Source organism: Chiloscyllium punctatum, chromosome 21, assembly GCF_047496795.1.
Source record: "Chiloscyllium punctatum isolate Juve2018m chromosome 21, sChiPun1.3, whole genome shotgun sequence".
NCBI classification, from domain to species: domain Eukaryota; kingdom Metazoa; phylum Chordata; class Chondrichthyes; order Orectolobiformes; family Hemiscylliidae; genus Chiloscyllium; species Chiloscyllium punctatum.
Genome location: NC_092759.1, coordinates 737,565 through 760,340, shown reverse-complemented (window position 1 = coordinate 760,340; position 22,776 = coordinate 737,565). Strand labels below are relative to the sequence as shown.

At 44.7% G+C, this 22,776-nt stretch overlaps 2 protein-coding genes across 4 annotated transcripts; one reads left to right on the top strand and one right to left on the bottom strand.

The window, feature by feature from the left end:
• On the top strand, positions 1-12,723 carry LOC140492502 (uncharacterized). Of its 2 annotated transcripts, XM_072591408.1 has the most exons (8): positions 1-112; positions 2,032-2,235; positions 3,030-3,213; positions 5,137-5,249; positions 6,171-6,292; positions 7,459-7,678; positions 8,880-8,974; positions 11,107-12,723. In XM_072591408.1, the coding sequence occupies exons 2-8, from the start codon at positions 2,097-2,099 to the stop codon at positions 11,740-11,742; spliced, it is 1,509 nt and encodes a 502-aa protein (XP_072447509.1). In that variant the 5' UTR covers positions 1-112; positions 2,032-2,096; the 3' UTR covers positions 11,743-12,723. The 2 variants fall into 2 exon arrangements, with proteins under 2 accessions (XP_072447509.1, XP_072447508.1); XM_072591407.1 differs by lacking the exon at positions 1-112 and having other exon boundaries at positions 491-2,235.
• Positions 12,721-22,711, bottom strand: ufsp1 (UFM1-specific peptidase 1). 2 transcript variants are annotated; one of them, XM_072591409.1, is made up of 2 exons: positions 22,604-22,711; positions 12,721-16,311 (listed from the first exon to the last, which is right to left on the bottom strand). In XM_072591409.1, exon 2 carries the CDS (start codon positions 16,286-16,288, stop codon positions 15,638-15,640), a length of 651 nt encoding a protein of 216 aa, XP_072447510.1. In that variant the 5' UTR covers positions 16,289-16,311; positions 22,604-22,711; the 3' UTR covers positions 12,721-15,637. The 2 variants fall into 2 exon arrangements, with proteins under 2 accessions (XP_072447510.1, XP_072447511.1); XM_072591410.1 differs by having other exon boundaries at positions 22,609-22,684.
• Between the last annotated feature and the right edge of the window lie 65 nt (positions 22,712-22,776).

The following is a 22,776-nucleotide window of genomic DNA, read 5'->3' as shown; positions in this document are numbered from 1 at the left end:
AAAATCTGGGGGACCAGTGTGTGTTTGTTGCGCTCCCCCCCCCCGAGGGACTGGGACAAGTTTGCAAAAGGGGCACTTCGTCGCGGAACTCGAGAGCCGCGGCAAAGCAAGGGTAAGAGTCCGCCTTCCCCCCCCCCCACCCCCCCCAGGGAGCTAGCCAGTGAGAAGAAGACCCGGAGAATTTGAGAGGAGGAGGTGGAGGAAAGAGGAGTGTTTAAAAACGAGCGCACGTCCGTGTACGAAAGACGCCAGCCAGCCAGTTTGGTTTTTTTTTTCCCCCCCTACCGAGTCCGGCAGGTTGCGACATCTTGCCTTCCTCCCCTGCGCGGTCCGCCCGACACGGTCCGCATTCGCACCCCCAAAGGGGCCGTGCGCCTGCGCGTTGCCCCCTCCACCCCCCCCCGCGCGGGAGGATTCCAACAGCTGCGCGAGCGCTGTGGCGGGTGGGCGCCCAACGGTTGTTTACCGCCTTCCCGCCACCACCCCCCCCGTCCCTGCTTCAGTCTGCGCAACGTTGCGCACATTCCGGCGGCCGCCCGTTTCAGGCCCGGCGCTGGAATCAGGCCCCTCCTCCTCGTCCCACCAACAACATCGCCAGGCGGTGACAGGCTTCATTTCTTTACCCCCCCCCCCCCCAAAAAAAAATATCACAACACCAACTTCGTCCACTTTTTTTTTCGGGTGGAGGGGCCGCTTTTAGCACAAAAACGGGCGCGGCGTTCGCCCGTATCGGGCCACCTCCGCTCACTTTCAGGCCGGTTGCTCGCCTACCCCCCCCCAAATTCACACCCTTTCTCGCATGTTTCAGGCCAACTGCTCGGCCCTTTGCAGCCAATTCAGTCTCCTCCCTTGCTCCCCTATAAGCAGCTTTCCCCCCCCCCCCCTTTTTCTCAGGTCAAACTACTCGCCCGTATCAAGCCCCCAAACCCTGCACCCCCCTCCAATGCACACATTGTCACCCACACCCTTTCTGGCCTGTTGCTTGCCCGTTTTCAGCCAACCCAACCTTTCCACTCCTCACCCATAGCTGCTTTCCCACCCCTCCCTGTCCACACCCCTTTCTGGCCTGTGTCAGGCCGGATGCTCACACATAACAGACTTACCCCCCCTACCCACACCGAGACACACAAATTGTCACCCACACCCTTTCTCGCCTCTATTAATCGTTACCCTGCCACCTTCCTCATCCATACAATTCCTGACCCATTATCAGGCCTCTTCCTTGCCTATTTCAGGCCATAGCTCCTTGTCCATATCAGCCCTGCCTTCTCCACAAAGCTCACCTTTTGCCAGTATCTGGCCAGCCCCATCTATTTTCAGGCTGTCCTCCTCCCACATGACAGTTAACCCCCCCTCGCCCATTTTCAGACTGGCCATCTCATCCCTTTTTGCTAGCTCAAGCTCAGTCCCTCATTGCAGGGATTGTGTTTACCTCCATCTTCAGCCATTTGTTTTTCTTCTTTTGAGGAAAAACAGGGAGGAACTAAGTCTCCAGTGAGTTTGATCAACATCATTGTGTGCCCTTGGCAACCCCTCTGCTTTCCCAACTACTGACACTGCTGGTGGGCATGACCTGTGTAGATATTCTTCATGTTTAAATGTCTTTGTGACAACCATTGGACCATAAGAGATACCCCAGTCAAACCTGATCCCATTCTTGCACAACATCCATCCTCAGTCTTCCAATGGTGGGGGTAAGAATTACCCCATTTTTACAGCCACTGTAGCTGGTGTCTATTAGATCATCAGTGGATGCCACCCTTGTGGGAGCTTCTGTCAAACACAGACTGGGAACTGAACTTTGTCCGTGTGCCTGTATAACACAGAGTGGGTACACTGTCATCTGAGCTGTTCTACATGACTTTTATATTAAACCACACTTGCCTTTTTTTAAAAAAAAACTTCCTTCAGAGTTGATTGAAAGCCAGTTTCAGTCCAGCTGGTACTACCTGCAGATCATTGTACCATGTGCAACTTGGCAAACATGTTTAGGATGTGGGTGGAGATTGGTAACTTGCCATTGTCCTTTAGACTCCCAGTGCTGGTACCTCCTCTCATGATGCAACTCCTGCTTTTGCTGACATTTTGACCAAGAGATGGACGACACCGATAATGCCGTTGTCGAGGCCGATATTAGAGTTTCGGACTGTGACGTGGCCAACTACCCCACTCCAAGCAAAGACAGTCATAGCCCACCCAAGACAGGAGCAAGCCTCAATTCTGCACGCACTGGAGGCAAGTAATTCCAATTTTTGTGATCACCGATGGCTGTGGCGAGAACAGCAAACTGGAGCTCGACAGCTGGAAAAATAAAATCACTTTTTTATTCCCCCCCAGCATGTTCTTTTCTTTTTTAGCTTCCTGGAGTGTTTGTCCTTTCCTTAATGGCAGTGGCTCATGTCGTTTCCATGGGCACCAGCAATTTGGCCGTTCTTCAAGAATGAGCATAAGAGTGTGTTGCTAGCCTATTCAACTATAGGGGGCATCACATCTGATCCTACCTTTTGCCTGCTGTTCCCTGCAGGGGCACTAAATAGCAATTTGGAGTGGGGATCCTTTCTGAATTGCTTGGGCATTGACTCTGAATTGTAGAACTGATTACCTGATGGTAAGTGGCTCAATGCAGCCACCAAGTTCATAAAGTTTGCTGTAAAAAAAAATGTACCTTTACCCTTGGAATTGTCATGTAAGCTTATGAACAACTTTGAATCTGTTTTATTACAGCCACCTGTAAAGGACAGATTATTCACTTCAATATTTCCACCATGTAGGTACTATGAACCAATAATTGGGGAAAATTAGTCAGTGGTATTGTACATACTGATTTTAATACCTATGCTATCACCAGGTGGGAACTTCACCATTTCCAAAATTAGTGAAGAAACAAGATCTCCCCTTACAATTGTATAGTTTCTAGCTGAATCCCATCTGCACCTACCTTTTTACTGCAATTTTTTAAACTTTATGCCAACAGTATTTAACACAAATTAACTTGGAATTGTAATTTTTTTTAATCCCTGTAACTGTAGAGGAGGAAGGACTATGGAGTCATGAACCAGCAATGGGCGAAGGAAGTGACCAACGTACAGGGAGCGAGGGGAATCAAAGCTGGGATTGCCCAGAATCCCCATCTTCTGATTCAGATGACTATATTTCTGACTTCGATAGTGTGCTGTCTGACGAGGAATTAACTGGAGAACATGACTATCTCAGGTACTCCTTGCAAGATATGTTACCTAAAGTGCTGCCGGCTTCCAAAGTGGTTCCTAAATCCTTGTGTGTTTTCTTACTGTGGAGAGAAATGTTGAGTCAAGTATTGTTAAGGAACTGGAGTTGTTAATGTTGCTAAACTAGTAATCCAGAGGCCCAGACAAAATGTAGTAAGAGTCTAGATTAGAGTGGTGCTGGAAAAGCACTGCAGGTCAGGCAGCATCCGAGGAGCAGGAAAACAACCTGCAGTGCTTCTCCAGCACCACTCTAATCCAGGCTCTGGTTTCCAGCATTTGCAGTCCTTGTTTTTACCAAAATGTAGTAAGAGTCATGGGACCCACTGCATTATTTGGTGGTTTTAAATTCAATTAAGAAAAAAATGCTAGTCTCAATGGTGACTGTGACCGTATCAGCTGTACTCTTACTAAATCTATCTTGTTCACTAATGTCCTTTTAAGTGATGGTGTCACTAGACCAGTAATCCAAAATGCTATGTAAATGTTCTGGGGTCATGGATTTTGAATCCTACCATAACACATTCGAAATCAATAAATATTTTTAGAACGTTAAAAACTTGCCTATTGGCAAGAATGCAAACACATTAATTGTCACAAAATCCCATCTGGTTCACTAATGTTCTGTTTAAGGAAGGAAATTTGAGATCTTCACCTGGTCTGACCTCCATGTGACTCCAGACCCACAACAATGTAAATGACTCTTTGCTGACCTCTAAAATCCTCAAATATTGAAACAGTCCATGCAATGTGTCTGGGTGGAAGGCTGTTTGGAGGGCCAGTGTGCACTAGATGGGCCAAATGCTCTGCTTCCATACTGTAGGGATTCTATGATTATGAACAGTGCCATAAGGTAAAGTTGCAAATTCACTGATCTACAAAGAATTGATTCAGTTGCATGAAAGCTTGAAAAGGTATTATAATACGAGTTCCATAGTTGAGCTAAGCGTGGAAGGAATGTCAACTTTGGTTCCAATCATTACCCTTGCTAGCACAAAGCACATTCTGGGTGAGCCCTCTATTAGCTTGCTAACTTCCAAATTTTCAGTTTAGCAGTGAAGAACTGGGGGAGGGGGTGGAAATACCCTGGAGGGTTGCAACACAGTTAGAATTGGTATTTTCAGGGGAGCAGGGACAAAAACTATTGTTTTCATCATGTATCACTATTTTATTATTAGCAATAAAAAGACCATTTGACACCTAAATGTACAAAGCTAATGGCTTCAGTGTAGATAACACCAAGCTTTGGATGGAGAATGAGCGGAAAGGCTTTAGACTTGGAGAGTGCAGTCCAGGTCTTATAAGAAAGTTTTTTTGCATTACTCATAAATGATAAATGGAAGTTTAATGTAGACAAGTTTGAAATAAAGCCTAAGAAGCATCTGCACTCCATGAACAAAAAACAAAAGTAATAGTTGCTGGAAATTTAATGTTTAGCAGATTGTACAGAACGTAAACAGTTGATTTGGTATCTGGACCATGCTGGTGTTTTTTAGTTTGAAAGAGTCTGCTCCTTTTTATATCACAAGATCAGTATACCCTTCTGTTCTTTTTGCCCTCATGTTTATACAGTTTCCGCCTAAAATGCTGTACACCTGAACCATTCCCTATAGTAGAGTGCCACATTGTCACCATTCCCTGGGTAAAGGAACAGAAGCACAAAAAGATCAAAATGCTAGAAGAGTTACTCCAGTTGGGTCAGTTATTTAACTGAGAAGACCAATGACTGATGAAACTAAAAGGACTGAATGGGTATTGTTACCTAGTGCCTCACAGTGGAAGGGACTGATGAACAAAGCAAATGGGCCATGGATTCAGTTGCCAGATCAACAAAGGATAAGTTTGTGTTTTGGAGGGATGAAACTAAATCTCTGAGCCTGTGACTAATCATTGGGCTTTTTTTTTACTGTAGGTCCCTGTTGCGAATCATTGGGGAACCTCCCCCATTTCCGTATTACAGCGAGTTTGAGAAAGCTATGAATAGTCCTGGAATAAAGAGTTCTTTCTCATCCCTGCATGCTGGAGGTAAGAGAATTGATGAGATTACAGGGAGGTAACAGGTTTTCTTTAATTGTGCGTCGGTTATTATTGGTTATTGCATTGGGAAATCGCTTTAATTTTAACACATTTATATCTTTTTCAAGCAGGGCACTTAGAAATATTAATGCAATCAGGCAGAGTGAACTTGTCTTTATGTGAAAGACTTGACATTGTGGATGCTGAAAGGGTACTTTCCCTTGTGGGAGAGATTTAGGACTAGGGGATACAATTTAAAAATCCGGAGTCTTCCATTTGAATCAAAGATGAAGAGGATTTCTTTCTGTCTTTAGAATACCCCCACCCCACCTCCCAGTCAGCCGTGGTAACAGGGTCATTGAATATTTTAAAAGCAGAAGTTGATTGATACTCCTGTTAATCAACAATTTAGTTATTGTGGAAATGTGAAGTTGAGGTCAGTCAGATAAGCCATCATCTTATTGAATGGGGGAATGGGCTCAAGGGGCCTGAGAGCAGCATGGTGACTCAATGGTTCACACTGTTGCTTCACAGCCCCAGGGACATTGTTTAATTCAAGCCTTAGATGACTGTGTGGAGTTTGCACATTCTGGTGCTGTGGTTTCCTCCCACAGTTCAAAGACGTGCAGGTTCGATGGATTGGCCATTCTAGATTGCCCATAGCGTCAAAGGATGTGTAAGCTAGCTGGGTTAATCTTGGGAAATACATGGTTACAGGAATAGGATAGGGGGTGTATCTAGGTGGGATGCTCCTGAGGGTCGGTGTGAACTTTATGGACTGAATGGCCTGCTTCCACACTGTAGGAATTCTGTGATTCTATGAATAGCCTTGACATCTGACTGATTTTGATTGTGTATGCCCAACATTTTATCATTCTATACTTTAAAGGCTGTACGGAACTCTGGAATTAATGCTTCCTTTCAACCTAGGAGGAGAGACCGTCCACAATCAGCTTGCTGCATTGTCATCGGACAGAGTTAAATCTTCTTCATTTAACAATGTGGGAGATGCAAGCACATCCAGTTCAAGGACTGCTTCCCAGTGCAGAGAGGTTTGAACTTTACTTTTACGGTATCACTCTCTCCACCTGTCAACCCCCACCGCTTCACGGGCCCACGCGTGCACTTGTTCCAACTTGGAACCACCGGTTTTCAGGCCTACATAAATACCACTTTGTAATTGATTTGCCCCTCCCTCCCTTCCTTTCTAGGGAAGCTGCCTGCTTCACAGCAACTCTCCCTAAAGAAAAGGAACTGATAGAAAATCTTAGACAAGGAAATGTGTTCTGTGGCAGTCTGTCCCCTCAAAATTGCAGACTGTGATACCAGAATGTGCCTGCCATAGATCTCATCATTAGTTACTTGTGAGTATGTGGACTCAGTGGGGAATGCTATCATTTATGTTTCCATGGCAGGCACTTGAAATGCCATCTCATCTTTTTGATGGAATGCTAATCGACTTGCTGTATGTTCCCAGTATTTAGTTTTGGTGTGCTGTTTGCTTGGCTAAACAGGGTGTTGAGAGTCAGGAGTCGGTTACAATAACAGGGGCCATGAGTCAGAGATAGAGAGAGAACCTCCTGTTGGTGTTGGTGTAGGTGCATCAGAGTTGCAGATAGACACAACTGTTAGTTGTCAGTTTTGGGATTTCTTCTCCCCTTTGTGACTGCACTGCCACCAGTGGGTTAGGCTATTGATGGGAGACTTAAAGTAAGCAATAAACCTGCCCAAAGACAAAGTTATAGCGCAATGCCATTATGCGTGCTGAACTGTCCAATGTTATCCTGTGTGGTTATGCAAAACCGCCGGGATCCTGCAGGTTCTGTTCTCCGCTCCATTGGGGAGTGGAAAGGCCCTTCAGAGATAAAGTTGAATTATTCTGTGGGGCCCTGAGAGGAGCAAGAATGCAGTACCTGAGGCCCATAAGATTAGTTGGGTGACTGCAGCTCTTAGCACCCTGACTTACTTCTCATCCAACATCCAGTTCTTTTGAATAATCAGGTGGGACATCCACACATAATACTGACCATTTTGACCAACTTTCAAACTAAATTTATACCACCCTTACACCTTGTATTGGGTCATGGCAGCATTGAACAGATTCTGAATTTCAGAAAGCAAGATCTTTTCTGGGCCCTGAGCCATTAATCTCATGGTTCAATTTGAAATCAACACACAGCTGTTTGAGTACTCACAGGTGTCTCTCCTTTTTGTTCAGGTGACACATTCAGGTGTTGTTGCTCCATTCTCCAACAGGACTCTATCACACCCATCTTTTCACTCCTTTTATGCTGCTGTTTCATCTCAGCAGTCACAGAGTGTCTTTGCTGAATTTGATGACTGCAGATTTAAGAACAAAGATTCCACTGATTCCTACTCTAGGCCTGACCACACCGTGAAATCTGAAGCCAGCATCCTCCGTTCTCAAGAAATTCACAGTAAGTAATGAGCTCTGTTGGATTCCAGTTCAAAACAGTAATACAGGCATTACATATATTTAAAATCCCAGTACAAGGCATGGCTAAGCAACATTCTGTCATGAAATCCGAGATCTCTCTTGTCTAACTTTTTGCTTTATGTCTTTCTTCATTTGAATGTCAAAAGGCAGAAAAAGCATTTATATGGAAGCTTTCACTTCCACAGGGCAAGCCCAAAGTTCTTCAAAATCAACAAATTACTTTAAGTGGTGTGTAGTTTCAACTTATTGTTTCACAAGGCATGGAGTCATTGGCAAGGCTAGGATTTATGTCCCAGTCCTCACTGCCCTTGAACTTACTGGCTTCTTCATCCATTTCAAAGGCCAATAAAAAGTCAATTTATTTGTAATCTGGAGTCAAATGTTGGCCACACCAGGTTAGAATAGATTTCCTTCCACAGGGCACAAGTGAAACTGATGGGTTTTTGTAACAATTATTGTTGTCATAGTCACCATCAGTGAGAGTAGTTTTCAATTCCATATTTTGTTAATTGCATTTAAGTTTCACCAGCAGTAGCCTAGGCTTCTGATCCAGTGACCCTGTCAATATATCAGAATCTCCCCACTGTAGTTAGTGCTCTTGAGATTGTGGCAAGCAAACTGACATAGTGAGCTACTGTGAACAATAATTATTCTGTTTGGGTACTGGTGATTCATGCCAATTCTGAGAATTTTGTCCCAAAACACCCAACTTTGTTTCAAAATCTCACTACATTAGCTGGGGATTTCAAATTCAGTTAATTAAATCCGTACTTTAAAAAGATGAGCTCAGTAGAGGCAACTAAGGTGGCATTTTACAACAATCCAATAGTTTCACAATGTCTTTTGAGGAAGGAAAACTGCTATCGTTACCCAGTCAGGTCTACATGTGACTCCAGACCTATAACAGTTGACCCTTGGCTTCCCTCTAACACCGTGTAGTAAATTCGATTTAAGAATGTGGTTCACCACCACTTCCACAGGGCACTTTGGGATGGACAATAAATGTTGGCACAGATTTTATTTTTAAAACCAGTTTCATTTTTTTTCTTGATTCTCATCTTAAACTTTTGCGAGATGATATTACTTGGAAGGTGTTATCTAAATGCAAATTATTGGTGAGACTTAAATAAAAGGAAACATCTAGCGCACTGTTTCATCAACGTTCTGCTATTTTATTTCAGTGCCGGCCATCCATCAATGTGAGTTTTTCTATACTGACCCAATGCTGCCATCTGGTTATCGGGTTTACAACCGTCTTTCACTTCCCACACGCCAGGTAATGTTGGAACACTTGAAACATGTAGGCCGTTTAGATGCAGCATTTTTGCAATGGGTTTCCACTTGAACTTCAGTATATCCCCAATATTCATGTAAAGCACCTTGGGCATTTTACTACATTAAAGGTGCTATATAAATGCAAGTTGTTGGTGTCTTGAATGCTCCAGGGTAACGCTATTTGAGATAAAAATAATGTGCTGAAGAAACTCTGCATCTGGGGAGAGAAACAAATAATGTTTCCAAGTCAAATCTGGTGGACACTGAAGGTTACCTCTGATTACAATGGGATCTTAACCAGATGGGCCAATGGGCTGAGGAATGCAGATGGAGCTTAATTTAGATCAGTGTGAGGTGCTGTATTTTGGGAAAGCAAATCTTAGCAGGACTTATACACTTAATGGTACGGTCCTAGGGAGTGTTGATGAACAAGAGACCTTGGAGTGCAGGTTCATACCTCCTAGAAAGTAGATAGGATAGTGAAGAAGGTGTTTGGTATGCATTCCTTTATTTGTCAGAGTATTGAACACAGGAGTTGGGAGGTCATGTTGCAGCTGAACAGGACATTGGTTAGGCCACTTTTGGAATATTGTGTGCAATTCTGGTCTCCTTCCTGTTGGAAGGATGTTATGAAACTTGAAAGGGTTTAGAAAAGATTTATAAAGATGTTACCAGGATTGGAGGATTTGAGCTGTAGGAAGAGGTTGAACAGGCTGGGGCTGTTTCCTCTAGAGCATCGGAGGCTGAGGGGTGACCCTCATAAAATTTATGAAGGGCATGGATAGGATAAATAGACATGGTCTTTTCCCTGGTGTGGGGGTGTCCAGAACAAGAGGGCATAGGTTTAGGGTGAGAGGGGAAAGATATAAAAGGGACGTAAGGGGCAACTTTTTCACGCAGAGGATGTCAGTTCAGTTTACTTAGTGTGGAAGCAGGCCCTTAGGCCCAACAAGTCCACACTGACCCTCCAAAGAGCAACCCACCCAGACCCATTCCCCTATATTTACCCCTTAACACTACGGGCAATTTAGCACATCTTTGGATTGTGGGAGGAAACCAGAGCACCTGGAGGAAACCCACACAGACACTGGGAGAATGTGCAAACTCCACACACAGTAGCCTGAAGCAGGAATTGAACCCAGGTCTCTGGCGCTGTGAGGCAGCAGTGCTAACCACTGTGCCACCATGCTGCCCTGGTTCTGGTTCTTTTTTTTTTCTCTCAAGGGAAGGTAAATAGAGTCTAAATCGATGTGTTTATTGATCAAGTTCTGATTAGAATGCCATGCCTCTAAGAATTTTCGTGCATGTCTTTGTTTAAATATCTTAAGGTTACTTTATTGCCTTGGTGTGGCTCCACTATTTGTTTTTCTCTTACAGTAACTTCTACATTATGAAAATGCATGATAATCTCTCAGCCCAGGGAAAGACCATTCAGGCCATTATACTTGGACCAACTCTTTTATGAAAAAGCTCCCTGCAGTCCTTTCAATTTCCTTTCTACAGCTGCTATTAAATCCTTCGTGACCATTAGGCAGCATGTTCCAGATCATGTAAAATGAAAATTCTGTACCTTTTTTTGCTTTTATTTTTGGTCAATATCTTAAATCCAAATCCTCTGGAGACTGACCCTCTCTACCAGTGGAAAGTTTTTTTCCCTATACATTCTGCCAAAACCCTCCACAATTTTTAGCATTTCTATTGTATCTCCTCTTATTAATTTTCTGTGTAGAACAAAGAAGTTAACTTATCTGAAAGATACTTCCAGTTGCAGATGTCTGTTCAATTAATTGAATTGTTACGCAGGAGATGTTACATGATTTTCCTGTCTCCCACCCTACAGTTACCAATTCTCCTTCTGAATAAGGGCTCTGCCAAGTCTGGACTTTTTTTTTGGCTTTGAGGTATAATTTTAAAACAAAGTGCTTGGGGGAAACCCAAACCCATCTTCATCCATTTGTCCTTAGCAAGAAATATGAATGACTTGTTTTCTCTTGTGACTGGAGTTGATAAGAATTGGAGCTGAAAATGTGTTGCTGGAAAAGCGCGCTGATCTCCAGCATTTGCAATCCTCACTTTTATCAAGGAGAAAGAATTAACCATGACTTAATTGTTAAAATCCAATTGATTCTGCAGGTGCTTCAAGGTTTACGGCTCAACACTCCTTCACCCATCATGTCTGCAAGTGTGGCTCCAAGTGTCCAGAGAGACAGTCACACTCCAGTCAGTCATGCTTCTCACTCTCTGAATAGATGCCAGGAGCAGAGCCGCCCTGTATCTACAGCAGAATGTGATGCCATCAGCACCTTGCTGGACCTTAGACAGTGTGGCCACATTGACAGCACAAGGACAGAAACCATGCAATGCACACTGAAGAGCAAATGTGTTCACCAGTCAAAGGATCACCCGGATATTGGAACAAACTGTGTTAAGTTACCAGCCAACCCAGGGGATTCTAATATAAAGGATTGTGATGTCCCCAAACAAAAGAACCCCCAGTTTAACAGCTGGAGTAAGACTTCAATGGAATCTTCTCCAACCACAGAGCTTTATAAAATCAAACATGTAGCTGAGTCTAAATGGGAACTCAAATATGCTGATTCCACTAAAGCATCCACAAAATCTGAAGGTAGACCATCAAGCACTTCCTCAGAGACCAAGATTAAAACTGAAAAGTTGCTGTGTAGTGGGAGAGAATCTGTAGACTTTGTGGGCATTGTGCCAGACATATCTCAGGAAAATGAAGTCAGCAGTTGTAACTTTCCTACTTAGCACAGCCAAGTCAAACAATTTGAAGATATTGTAAAAGAAATTGGGCCACAGATAAATAAATGTAAGTTATCAAGCCCAAGTAGGACAGCAAATGGCAGATAGAGGAAAAAGGTCTTCAGCCAAAGATTTTACCCCATGTTGACAATATTTTTAATTCAACTGTAGAAACTCAACATGGTAAAGTTCATTCTGCTCAGCTTGTCGAGTTATCCCTCATAACTCCCACGTGGGTATTAGTGAGAGCCGGGGAAGATGGAACAGCTATATTCAGAACTAATCTGTGACACAGCTGAGACATATTAAAGGTGATTAAAATTTGAGATCTTTCAGAAAGTGGCAGCTGGTGAATGATAATTGCACTGAAATGAATTCTATTGGTTTAATGACTGAGAATTCAATATTCAAGAAAGCAAATGGATCAGTAAGTGAAAATTAGAAATTATTTATGGGATTGAGAGTTCTGTTTGAGTTTATGTCCCTGAGGAATGTGAAGCAGTTGGCTATTGGTTTTGAATTAACTTTTCTTGAGTTAGTTACTCCTTGAATGGGCTGCATCAGCAATAGTGAGGCAAATGTTCAGCCTCTCAATCTGTTTGGGTGAACGATAATGCAAAAGTTGAGCAACAGAGCTACAATAACAATGTGAGAAAACTTCAAAGCTTCACCGATGGAACAGGTGATATCTAGGGAAGTCTTGAATCCATGTTCGTGAGCTACATTGGATTGCGAGCCAAGATTTTAACATGTTGAAAAGTTCAGGAGGACTTCAAAAATCACTTTTGAACTGAGAGCTTTTGTAAACTGGCAAGTTTATTCAAAGTTAATCTTTGGAGGAAGTGGTTGAAATAAAAAGTGCCAATATTTGGTGCAGTGTAATGTCAGACTAATAGGAGAAACATCCCTGTTGTCCAGATCACTAAACAGCAGTTTTTATGCAAAACTGGACAAAAGAACGGAAATCATTTCCCAAAATACTAATTGTTCTGCAAGATCTCATTTTAATAAAAATGGGATTTCACATCTTTTAGCCACGATAAATCAACAGCAATATTGATGCGATTTAATCAAGTACACAGGAACTTTATCCATATATAACAACATTTACAACACAGAGCTTCTAACGTTGGTGTCGGGATCCCAAGCAAGGATACAAGCTAAAAATTTGGAATAGTGAGATCCAAAGCAAAATGGTGTGGAGTTTAGACCAACTTACAACAGCTCCTGCTCTTACAGGATCTCATTCAGTTCTTACTGAGGGATTGCAACAATTTTCAATTAAAATTGAATCATAGTTGATGGGATGAAGTTTATTAGCTTGACATTACATGTTTCATCACACAAGTCTGCAATTTTGCATTATAATCTCAGGATCATGCAGGTTGTGTGTTAAAATTTTGCTTTGTTTCTCAATGTTGGGCAGTAAGGCCACAGTCAAATGATAAGTGAGATTTTATGTGTGACAATATTTCACTCGATTTATAAAACAGTAATTTTTTTTGGTGTAAATGTTTGCATCTTTATTTTAAGTGTGTACAATTCAGAGGATTCATGAGGAAACAGTGCTAACCCTATTGCACCTAGCAGCAAGTGTGAAGAATAGATGATTCCAACCGCTCACCCTTCCCATTTATCCAGGCTGAGGGACCAGCACAGATGCAGACTGTTTACACAACTACCCCACCCTCCACAACCACCAAATCATGGCTGGAGTTTTCAGTGCTGGTGTGAGACCTCAGTTTGGGCTTTCCAGCTCAGAGGCAAGAATATGACCAATTGTATAATCCAGATTCCTTGGTATTGTACAGCAGATAGGGTAAAACTAAACATGAATGTGTTATTTTAATTTTACCCATTGAATGCAAGTAAAATCTCATATGGCTATGCAGAGCCCTTTGCACATTTAGGAGTAACAAGTTTGCAAGTTGAAACCAATCAGTTTGACAATGATCAGTATCTACAAATAAACATGTTTAAACTAATTGACAATGTAATTTTATTTTGTTCCTCTGATTCTTGGATTTCAGAATCTCAATCAACCACTTGCAGTTCTGGCTAATGAGTGGTGTTAGGAACTGACTAAAGTATCAAGCACGGTTAAGCCTGATCCTATCCCAGAAGTGCAAGTTACAACCAACCAAATGTATAATTTTGTCTCAAGTTCAAACCCGAGCCACTGAATCCCAATTCAGCAACAGATGTGTTTGCACACAATAGCAACGCAGGTTAGCAGCTGCTAAGGCTAAGAGATACCAGGTAGAAGATGACAGAGATGTGATTCAACAATCCAGCAATATATGATAAAGAAAAGGAGTTTCTGCATAGTCACATTGAGTAGTTAGGACCAAATTTTTAAAAACCTCCTCAAAGGTATTAATTTCTAGGCTATCACCTCAGCCACATACAGATTGTCAATTGAGTAAAATCAAAGGGATGAATGCGTGGCTCCAAGACTGTTGTGGGAGAAATAGGCTCCGGTTCATGGGGAACTGACACCAGTTCTGGGGAGAATGGGATCTATACTGTTAGAACACCTCTTCTACGTGAACCATGCTGATTCTAGCGGGCTGCATAACTTGACAAGTGGATGGGAATTTTAAACTAATAGTGGCAAGGGAATAAATTTGGGAGGATGAGGTAAATTAAAGAATAGAGTCAAGGCAAAAGAGAGAAGTAATAATAGGGGAAATGATAAACAGACCATGACAGGAAGGGACAGACTACAATTCCAACAGAAAAAAAATTAAAGGGAAATAAAATAAAGCTAAAGATGCTATTTATGATTGCATACAGTATTTGAAATGAGATAAATATGATCTGGTAACATTACATAGACGTGGCTGCAGATTGAGATGGATTAGGTACATAATATTGAAGATACACATTGAAAGCAGGACAGCAAACTAGGAAATGTAAAGTGTTAGTTATTGATGGTATCATCACAATAGAGATGGATGACCTAAATTCAGGAAACCAAGGTGTGGAGACAATTTGGCTAGGAATATGAAATGATAAAAGGGAAGAAATCACATGTGGAAGTGGTAGAAAGTGCCTTTAACAGTAATCACAAAATAGTTTGAAGTATAAAAGATGAAGTAATGGAACGTGTTGAAAAGCTACATGAAAGATTTTGATCCACATACAGACTGGAAAAATCAGATTGATAAATATAGCATAGGTGAGTTCAGAGAATGTTTTCAGGATAGTTTCTTAGAAAAGCATATTCAGGATCTGATCCCAGGGAGCAGGCTACACTAGATATGGTATTGTGTAGTGAGATAGGATTAATTCATGACCTCACTGTGGAAAAAAACCCAGGTAGCAACTATTATAATATGATTGAATTTTACATTGTTTAAAGGAGAAAGGAATGAGTCACTCTAGATGTGGTACTTTAAGGTGATATAGCAGAATACACATAATGGATACAGGTACATCATAACAAGAAAGGGTATGATGGTGATCGTTGAAAAAAACCTTGAAGGAATGTGATCCACCATTCTCACCCTGTCTGACCTACATATGACTCCAGATTGTCAGCAATATCATTGACTGAACTGCCAACTGATGGTCTGGCAGGCCACTCAGATCAAGGGGAATTAAGGACAGGTAACAAATGCTGGCCCTCGCAAAGAACAATAAGACATTCCTTTGATGTTACCCCACATTCACCCTTTCAGTCAGAAAGGCCTGCTCCTCGAATACCCCACCCCTTCATCTCATGGGACACAGAACCATGGTACATTAACCTTGGACAGGGAGCATGTTTTACTGAGAATTGTTTACTTGAAGCTTCAATTCAGCCAATTATCATGGCTGTTTAATAAATAGATCACAACACAGGAGACGGACATGACATTTGTGAACAGTAACAGTGTGCGGCAGTGAAGTTACTAGGTTACACACCTTTACACTGAGGGAGGCAGAAATTATAGAACGAATTCTGGTCAAACAAGTCCAGCTTCTTCCAAGCAACCCAGCCTTTCCTTTGGGCATACTCCTTGTCCAGGGTCTTCCCAGAATAATGGGGATCCAGGACGAGGAAGTAGTGGTTCTCTGTGCCTGTGCACATGCCCAGAATCCCCTTTGAAGCATTGTCATTGTCACCGCCCATCATGACAGGGGACCCCAATGTGTCAAAGTGCAGGTAGAGCTCGTCGACTTTCTGCAAGAGCTCGCCCCCTCGCCGCACGTGAATCAATTTGCATGGGATGTCATAGAACTTGTCGATGCACAGCGCGATCTCGAAGGAGCCAATCCAGGTCTTGGAACCAATGAAGTTCGGGGGCTTATCCTCCATCTCCACCAGTGCCTCCTGCACTTCCTTCAAGGTAGGCACCTGGTGGTTCTTTATATTCGTCTGCTGCAGAATAACCCAGGAAGAGAGAGTCTGCATCGTCCGGTAGCCGCAGCCCCATCCACAGTCGTCTGTCCCATCACAGCCGTAATGATAGTAGAGATAATCACCGCGGACCAGAGAGAGCCGCTGGATTTCGGAGTGTGGCTCAGGGAGAGGAAGGCCAGAGTGAACGTTCTTCACCAACTCCATGTTCAGTCCTTGTGCAGTTCAACCTTGAAAGCAGAAAACTGCATATTATTTATAAATAATCACTCAAATCCTGCAATTAGGCACATCAAAAGTATTAAATTGGCTCCTGGTAATTAACAGTTGTTTGCAAAACCAAACAATTTGCAGAGACTTCCAATTCATATGAAGCCCTCAAACCCATGTAAATAATTAAAGGAAGGGACTGGGTATAGGGGATGGAAGGCATTAATGTACAGTATGTACAGCGCTGTGGCAATTCAAGCCTGAATTTCTGCAACCATCAGCTATACAGTTGCTCAGAGGGTCTGCACTTGCTGGTCAGCGCACAGACGCAATGACTTCTGATTCCTGAAGCTGTTGCCACACGCACAGACCTTGGAGGTCTGCGCAGCAACAAGAACAATGAGAGAACATAAACCGTTCATGTGTCTGGCAGCAATGCAGATAGAAAAGCAACATCTTGAAGGTCAGAGGGAAACAGCACTAGCTTGAGGGGATGATCCTAGCTATATCCGGGTTCCTCCCACAGCCCAAAGAGGTTTAGCAGGCTGGGGCTGTTTTCCCTGGAGCGTCAGAGGCTGAGGGGTGACCTTATAGAGGTTTACAAAATTATGAGGGGCATGGTTAGGGTAAATAGGCAAAGTCTTTTCCCTGGGGTCAGGGCGTCCAGAACTAGAGGGCATAGGTTTAGGACTCTATAACTTTATATGCAGGTTAAGTGGACGGGCTATGCTAATTTGTCCCATTGTATCTAGGGACATGCAGGCCAGGAGTTTAGCCATGGGAAATGCACAGTTACTAGGACAGGGTCGTGGGTGGGTTGGTGTGGACTTCCAAACTGTCGAGATTCTATGACTGGGGAGGATAATACAGGACTGGCACTTGCACATTGTGCCAATGCCAGCTCCTTGAAAAAGTTGACCAATTAGCCACTGGCTCATTCTAATATTTCTCTCTTGAAGTATTTATCTAATGTCTTCACTTGACAATTAAGAAGTGCATCGTGAATCCGCCTCCACCTCCAATTCAGATAGCATATTCCAGATCACAACCAGATACATATCATTCCCAGCTCATGTCAACTCGCTCTCTGGCTGACCACCTCTTCAATTTTTCTGAAGATCAGTGAACTACAATGGGGAAAGGAATCCTCCAAGTCAGTGACCTTCCTGCTAGCAACAGGCAACAGTTACAGGTTCTCCCTGTTTACTAATCCATAACTGCAAATTCAACAACTGGAAGAAATTCCTGATGAAGGGCTTAAGCCCGACACATCAACTCTCCTGCTGTTCAGAAGCTGCCTGACCTACTGTGCCTTTCCAGCACATTTTTCGACTCTGCAAATTCAACAGCCAGGCAAAGACATAAAACATCAAAAGGCAGATGTACACGATTATTCAGCACTCCAAGGAAAAGTGAGTGAGAACCAAGGGAATAGGAACTGAAAATTCTATCATTCCTTTGTCCACACCCTTGATTGTGCACTCCCATCACCAAACAAACAGCTCATACTATACGTTTACTCATGAATTGGATGCCGGTGGAAGTAGTTGGTCAGGTTTACCTCATCCCGAGACATGCAGTCTCATTTCCTCTGGTCCTTGGCAAGAGGCAATTAATGGACCATTAAAAAAGGGAGAGTGCATAAACACTGTAACCAATTAAGAACTTACAGCCACACTTCTGCAGCTGAGTAAATGATATACAATGTGGTCAGTGTTTACCATTCTGGCATCCAATGGGATATGAGAGCAGTTACTTAAGTAAATCAACGAAGCTAATTTCACTTCCTTTATAATTAGGAAAGGAATGATGAGCAACAGACCCCAATGCTGGACATGAGACACTCAACATATATGCCTGTTTTGTGCACTTACTGGTAAAACAAAGGCAAAAGCAGAAGCTTTTTTTAAAAAAAAAGTTTATTGGAAGCTTGATTGTTTTCAGGTACTGGGCAGTGCTAAGTAAATTAATGTGAAACACTTTGCAAATTATCAATTCAGTCCAGCACGCCTGATAAGACTATGGTCGATCTGGTTGTGAGCTCCTCTCGATTTTCCTGCCTGTCCCCATTGCCCTTTGATTCTTTTGTTAGTCAAGAAGCTATGTAGCTCTGCCTGAAAAATGTTCAGTAACACAGCCCCTACCACTCTCTGGGGAAGAAAGTTCCACAGACACACAACCCTCAAATAGATTCTCATCATTTCCACAATAAATGGGAGGCCACTTATTTAGAAACAGTGCCCCATAATTCTAGAATCCCCACACGAAGGGGAACATCCTCAGTATTTATCCCGTCATGTCCCCTTGAATTTTACATTTTAGTAATACCACCTCTCATTTCTTCTCAACTCTAGTGCAGAGTCAAGAGTGTGGTGCTGGAAAAACATAACACATCAGACAGTATCCAAGGAGCAGGAGAATCAATGTTTTGGGCATACGCCCTTCATCAGGAACCTTCCTGATGTGCTATGCTTTTCCAGCACCACACTCTTGACTCTGATCTCCAGCATCTACAGTCCTCACTTTCTCCTAGTTCCTTTCTAATGCACACAGACCCAAATTCTTCAACTTTTCTTAAGTCCCTCAGTCCCAGTTATCAGTCAAGTAGACCTTCTCTGAACTGGTTACAATGCAATTATGTCTTTTCTTATACAAGGAGACAACATCTAAAATATTTTAGATTTCACCAATGCTCTGTACAACTGCAACAAAATATTCATTTTTAAAAGAATAAGTGGGCGGCATGGTGGCACAGTGGTTAGCACTGCTGCCTCACAGCGCCAGAGACCCGGGTTCAATTCTCGCCTCAGACGACTGACTGTGTGGAGTTTGCACATTCTCCCCGTGTCTGCGTGGGTTTCCTCCGGGTGCTCCGGTTTCCTCCCACAGTCCAAAGATGTGCAGGTCAGGTGAATTGGCCATGCTAAATTGCCCGTAGTGTTAGGTAAGGGGTAAATGTAGATGTAGGGGTATGGGTGGGTTACGCTTCAGCAGGGCGGTGTGGACTTGCTGGGCCGAAGGGCCTGTTTCCATACTGTAAGTAATCTAATCTAATACATGGAACCATTACAGCCTGGAAAGAGGCCATTCAGTCTGTCAAGCCTGCACCAACCCTCTGAACTGCATCCCACCCAGACCCACCCCCACCCTCTATCCCATAACCTACATTTGTCATGACCAATCCACCTGTCCTGCAATATCCCTGGACATTGCAGCAATTTAGCATGGCCAAACCACCTAACCTGCTGCACATCTTTAGACTGTGGGAGGAAACCGGAACACCTAACGGAAACCCATGCAGACACAGGGAGAACGTGCAAGCAGTCACTCGAGAGTGGAATCAAACCTGGGTCCCTGGCGCTGTCAGGCAGCAGTTCTAATCACCACGCCACCCTCTTTACAATGAAGAAAATCATTCTGGTTAGTGGTGTTACAGAGCTTTCCATTAATGTTGCCATAAGCCACAGAATTGCAGTGGCACACTCCTAGGCAAACCAGCAACCTCTTTTGGAAAATACCACCTAACAGGACGTTTTAGAGAAACAGAAGAAGTCAGCTCTCCAATCCTCAAGAGGTCATGTCTGCAATTTGTTTTAAATGTACTCAGTCAAGAACAGAATAAATCGATGGCTTACTCAAGCCCAAGGCTTGGAAAAGACAGAATTTATAAATACAACTCTGGGTGAACAGTTGACATGCAGTTTATAAATGCAATTTTGTTCATGTACACCACCATCATTATAACATAAGCAACAAGACCAGATATTAATGAATAATAGCATAATCCTTGTAAAAAAAAAACTTCCACTAATCAGATATTCCACTGTGTAGACAGAACAGGTACCAACACCTGGATCTGTCACACAGTGTTGATATAGGTGCAGCTACACAGCAGCCAGTACTTGTCAAGGACACCGGCTGAAGTACAGATCAAGGCTGAGTTTCTTGGCTCAGTAAATGGATCAATCATGGTGCGACTGGCCTTCCAAGGAGTGAAACACAAAACAACAGCTATTTCGAGCGAAGTTAAAGTTTCGAGTATCACTGTTTTCAAACAAGAACTGTTAATCAGAGGGTTGCACTGAGGGCTTCTGAGATTGATTCCTGGAAAGAGGATGCTGTCTTTTAAGAAGAGATTAGGCAGTAACTCTGGAGTTGAAGGACAATCTCACTAAAAATACAAATATTTGGAGGCTTGAGAGTGTAGACACGACCTTGCAAAAAGACTATTCCCTCCCCAGTCCATCTCCCCGATTGCAATATCTCAGTCTAGGTGATCACAGCCTCAGGCCATTTATTTCTTGGGTTCAAGAGAAATTTCTTCACTTGGAGAGGGTCTTGAATCTTAGTCTAACCTTTGAGTAGAGAACTGCAATCAGTTTTTTAGTGTATTCAAGATGGAGCTCCACCTCATCTCTAATTCTTCTTCAAAAACACAATGTTTTCCCCTAATTTCAGCATTTAACTGAAACAAGTCTCCAGAGAGTTACAATCTCAGTTTATTTTGAAAAGTTGACACAAACATGAACAAGTGAATATTAAACTCAGATGGACTAGCTTGCCTGGTCTGAAAGGATGTCTCCTGAGGAGAGAAGACTACAGATAAGAAAATTTTTAAGTCAGATAACATGCCTGTCACCCTATTAACTTTTTGGAATAATTGCTCGTGAGAGAATGAAGAAGGCTAACAGACTGATGAGGGAGGGGAGCTGTTTGTTTTGGAGGGTGATCGTCAATAGCCCAGATTTGTCCCCCTACCATTTCTGGAGACATTAAACAAATTTAAAGGTATAGCAAGACAAGGAGTGGAACTGCTGCTGTCAATTGATTTTGAGAGCTTTCCCCCCTCCCCTCCCCTCCCCTCCCCAGTTATGTAGCTCCCCTAGCTTAGAGCTTTCAATGTGTCGAACATACAACCACACGTCGCCAGCTCAGAGTCCCCTCTCCCCAGCTCGGAGATCTCCCCCTCCCCCCTCCCCCTCAGGCTGTCCCCAGCTCGGAGATCTCCCCCTCCCCCCTCCCCCTCAGGCTGTCCCCAGCTCGGAGATCTCCCCCTCAGGCTGTCCCCAGCTCGGAGATCTCCCCCTCAGGCTGTCCCCAGCTCGGAGATCTCCCCCTCAGGCTGTCCCCAGCTCGGAGATCTCCCCCTCAGGCTGTCCCCAGCTCGGAGATCTCCCCCTCAGGCTGTCCCCAGCTCGGAGATCTCCCCCTCAGGCTGTCCCCAGCTCGGAGATCTCCCCCTCAGGCTGTCCCCAGCTCGGAGATCTCCCCCTCAGGCTGTCCCCAGCTCGGAGATCTCCCCCTCAGGCTGTCCCCAGCTCGGAGATCTCCCCCTCAGGCTGTCCCCAGCTCGGAGATCTCCCCCTCAGGCTGTCCCCAGCTCGGAGATCTCCCCCTCAGGCTGTCCCCAGCTCGGAGATCTCCCCCTCAGGCTGTCCCCAGCTCGGAGATCTCCCCCTCAGGCTGTCCCCAGCTCGGAGATCTCCCCCTCAGGCTGTCCCCAGCTCGGAGATCTCCCCCTCAGGCTGTCCCCAGCTCGGAGATCTCCCCCTCAGGCTGTCCCCAGCTCGGAGATCTCCCCCTCAGGCTGTCCCCAGCTCGGAGATCTCCCCCTCAGGCTGTCCCCAGCTCGGAGATCTCCCCCTCAGGCTGTCCCCAGCTCGGAGATCTCCCCCTCAGGCTGTCCCCAGCTCGGAGATCTCCCCCTCAGGCTGTCCCCAGCTCGGAGATCTCCCCCTCAGGCTGTCCCCAGCTCGGAGATCTCCCCCTCAGGCTGTCCCCAGCTCGGAGATCTCCCCCTCAGGCTGTCCCCAGCTCGGAGATCTCCCCCTCAGGCTGTCCCCAGCTCGGAGATCTCCCCCTCAGGCTGTCCCCAGCTCGGAGATCTCCCCCTCAGGCTGTCCCCAGCTCGGAGATTCCCCCTCAGGCTGTCCCCAGCTCGGAGATTCCCCCTCAGGCTGTCCCCAGCTCGGAGATCTCCCCCTCAGGCTGTCCCCAGCTCGGAGATCTCCCCCTCAGGCTGTCCCCAGCTCGGAGATCTCCCCCCCCTCCCCTCAGGCTGTCCCCAGCTCGGAGATCTCCCCCCCCTCCCCTCAGGCTGTCCCCAGCTCGGAGATCTCCCCCTCAGGCTGTCCCCAGCTCGGAGATCTCCCCCTCAGGCTGTCCCCAGCTCGGAGATCTCCCCCTCAGGCTGTCCCCAGCTCGGAGATCTCCCCCCCCTCCCCTCAGGCTGTCCCCAGCTCGGAGATCTCCCCCCCCTCTTCTTTCTTACCCTTTTCCCCACCCCCTCAGAGACGACCCCAACTCCTTTACCTCACATTTCCATTCCTCTGCCGCCGCCGCCGCCGCCGGTGCCGCTGATAAAATGGCGGCCTCGCGCTCACGTGACCCGCCTTCCGCCCCGCCCCTGCGCCACGTCGTCACCGTCGGCGCCCAGCAGTGGATTACCACGTGACGCTTGGCTGTCGTTTCCCGCCAATGCCACC

What these genes read in the sequence shown, in the direction of transcription:
- LOC140492502 (XM_072591408.1), top strand. Translation starts at nt 2,097, where the DNA reads ATGGACGACACCGATAATGCCGTTGTCGAGGCCGATATTAGAGTTTCG. An exon ending in GGAGAACATGACTATCTCAG is followed by an intron (nt 3,214 to 5,136) that starts GTACTCCTTGCA and finishes TTTTTACTGTAG; the next exon opens with GTCCCTGTTGCGAATCATTG. An exon ending in CTCATCCCTGCATGCTGGAG is followed by an intron (nt 5,250 to 6,170) that starts GTAAGAGAATTG and finishes CTTTCAACCTAG; the next exon opens with GAGGAGAGACCGTCCACAAT.
- ufsp1 (XM_072591409.1), bottom strand. Translation starts at nt 16,288, where the DNA reads ATGGAGTTGGTGAAGAACGTTCACTCTGGCCTTCCTCTCCCTGAGCCA.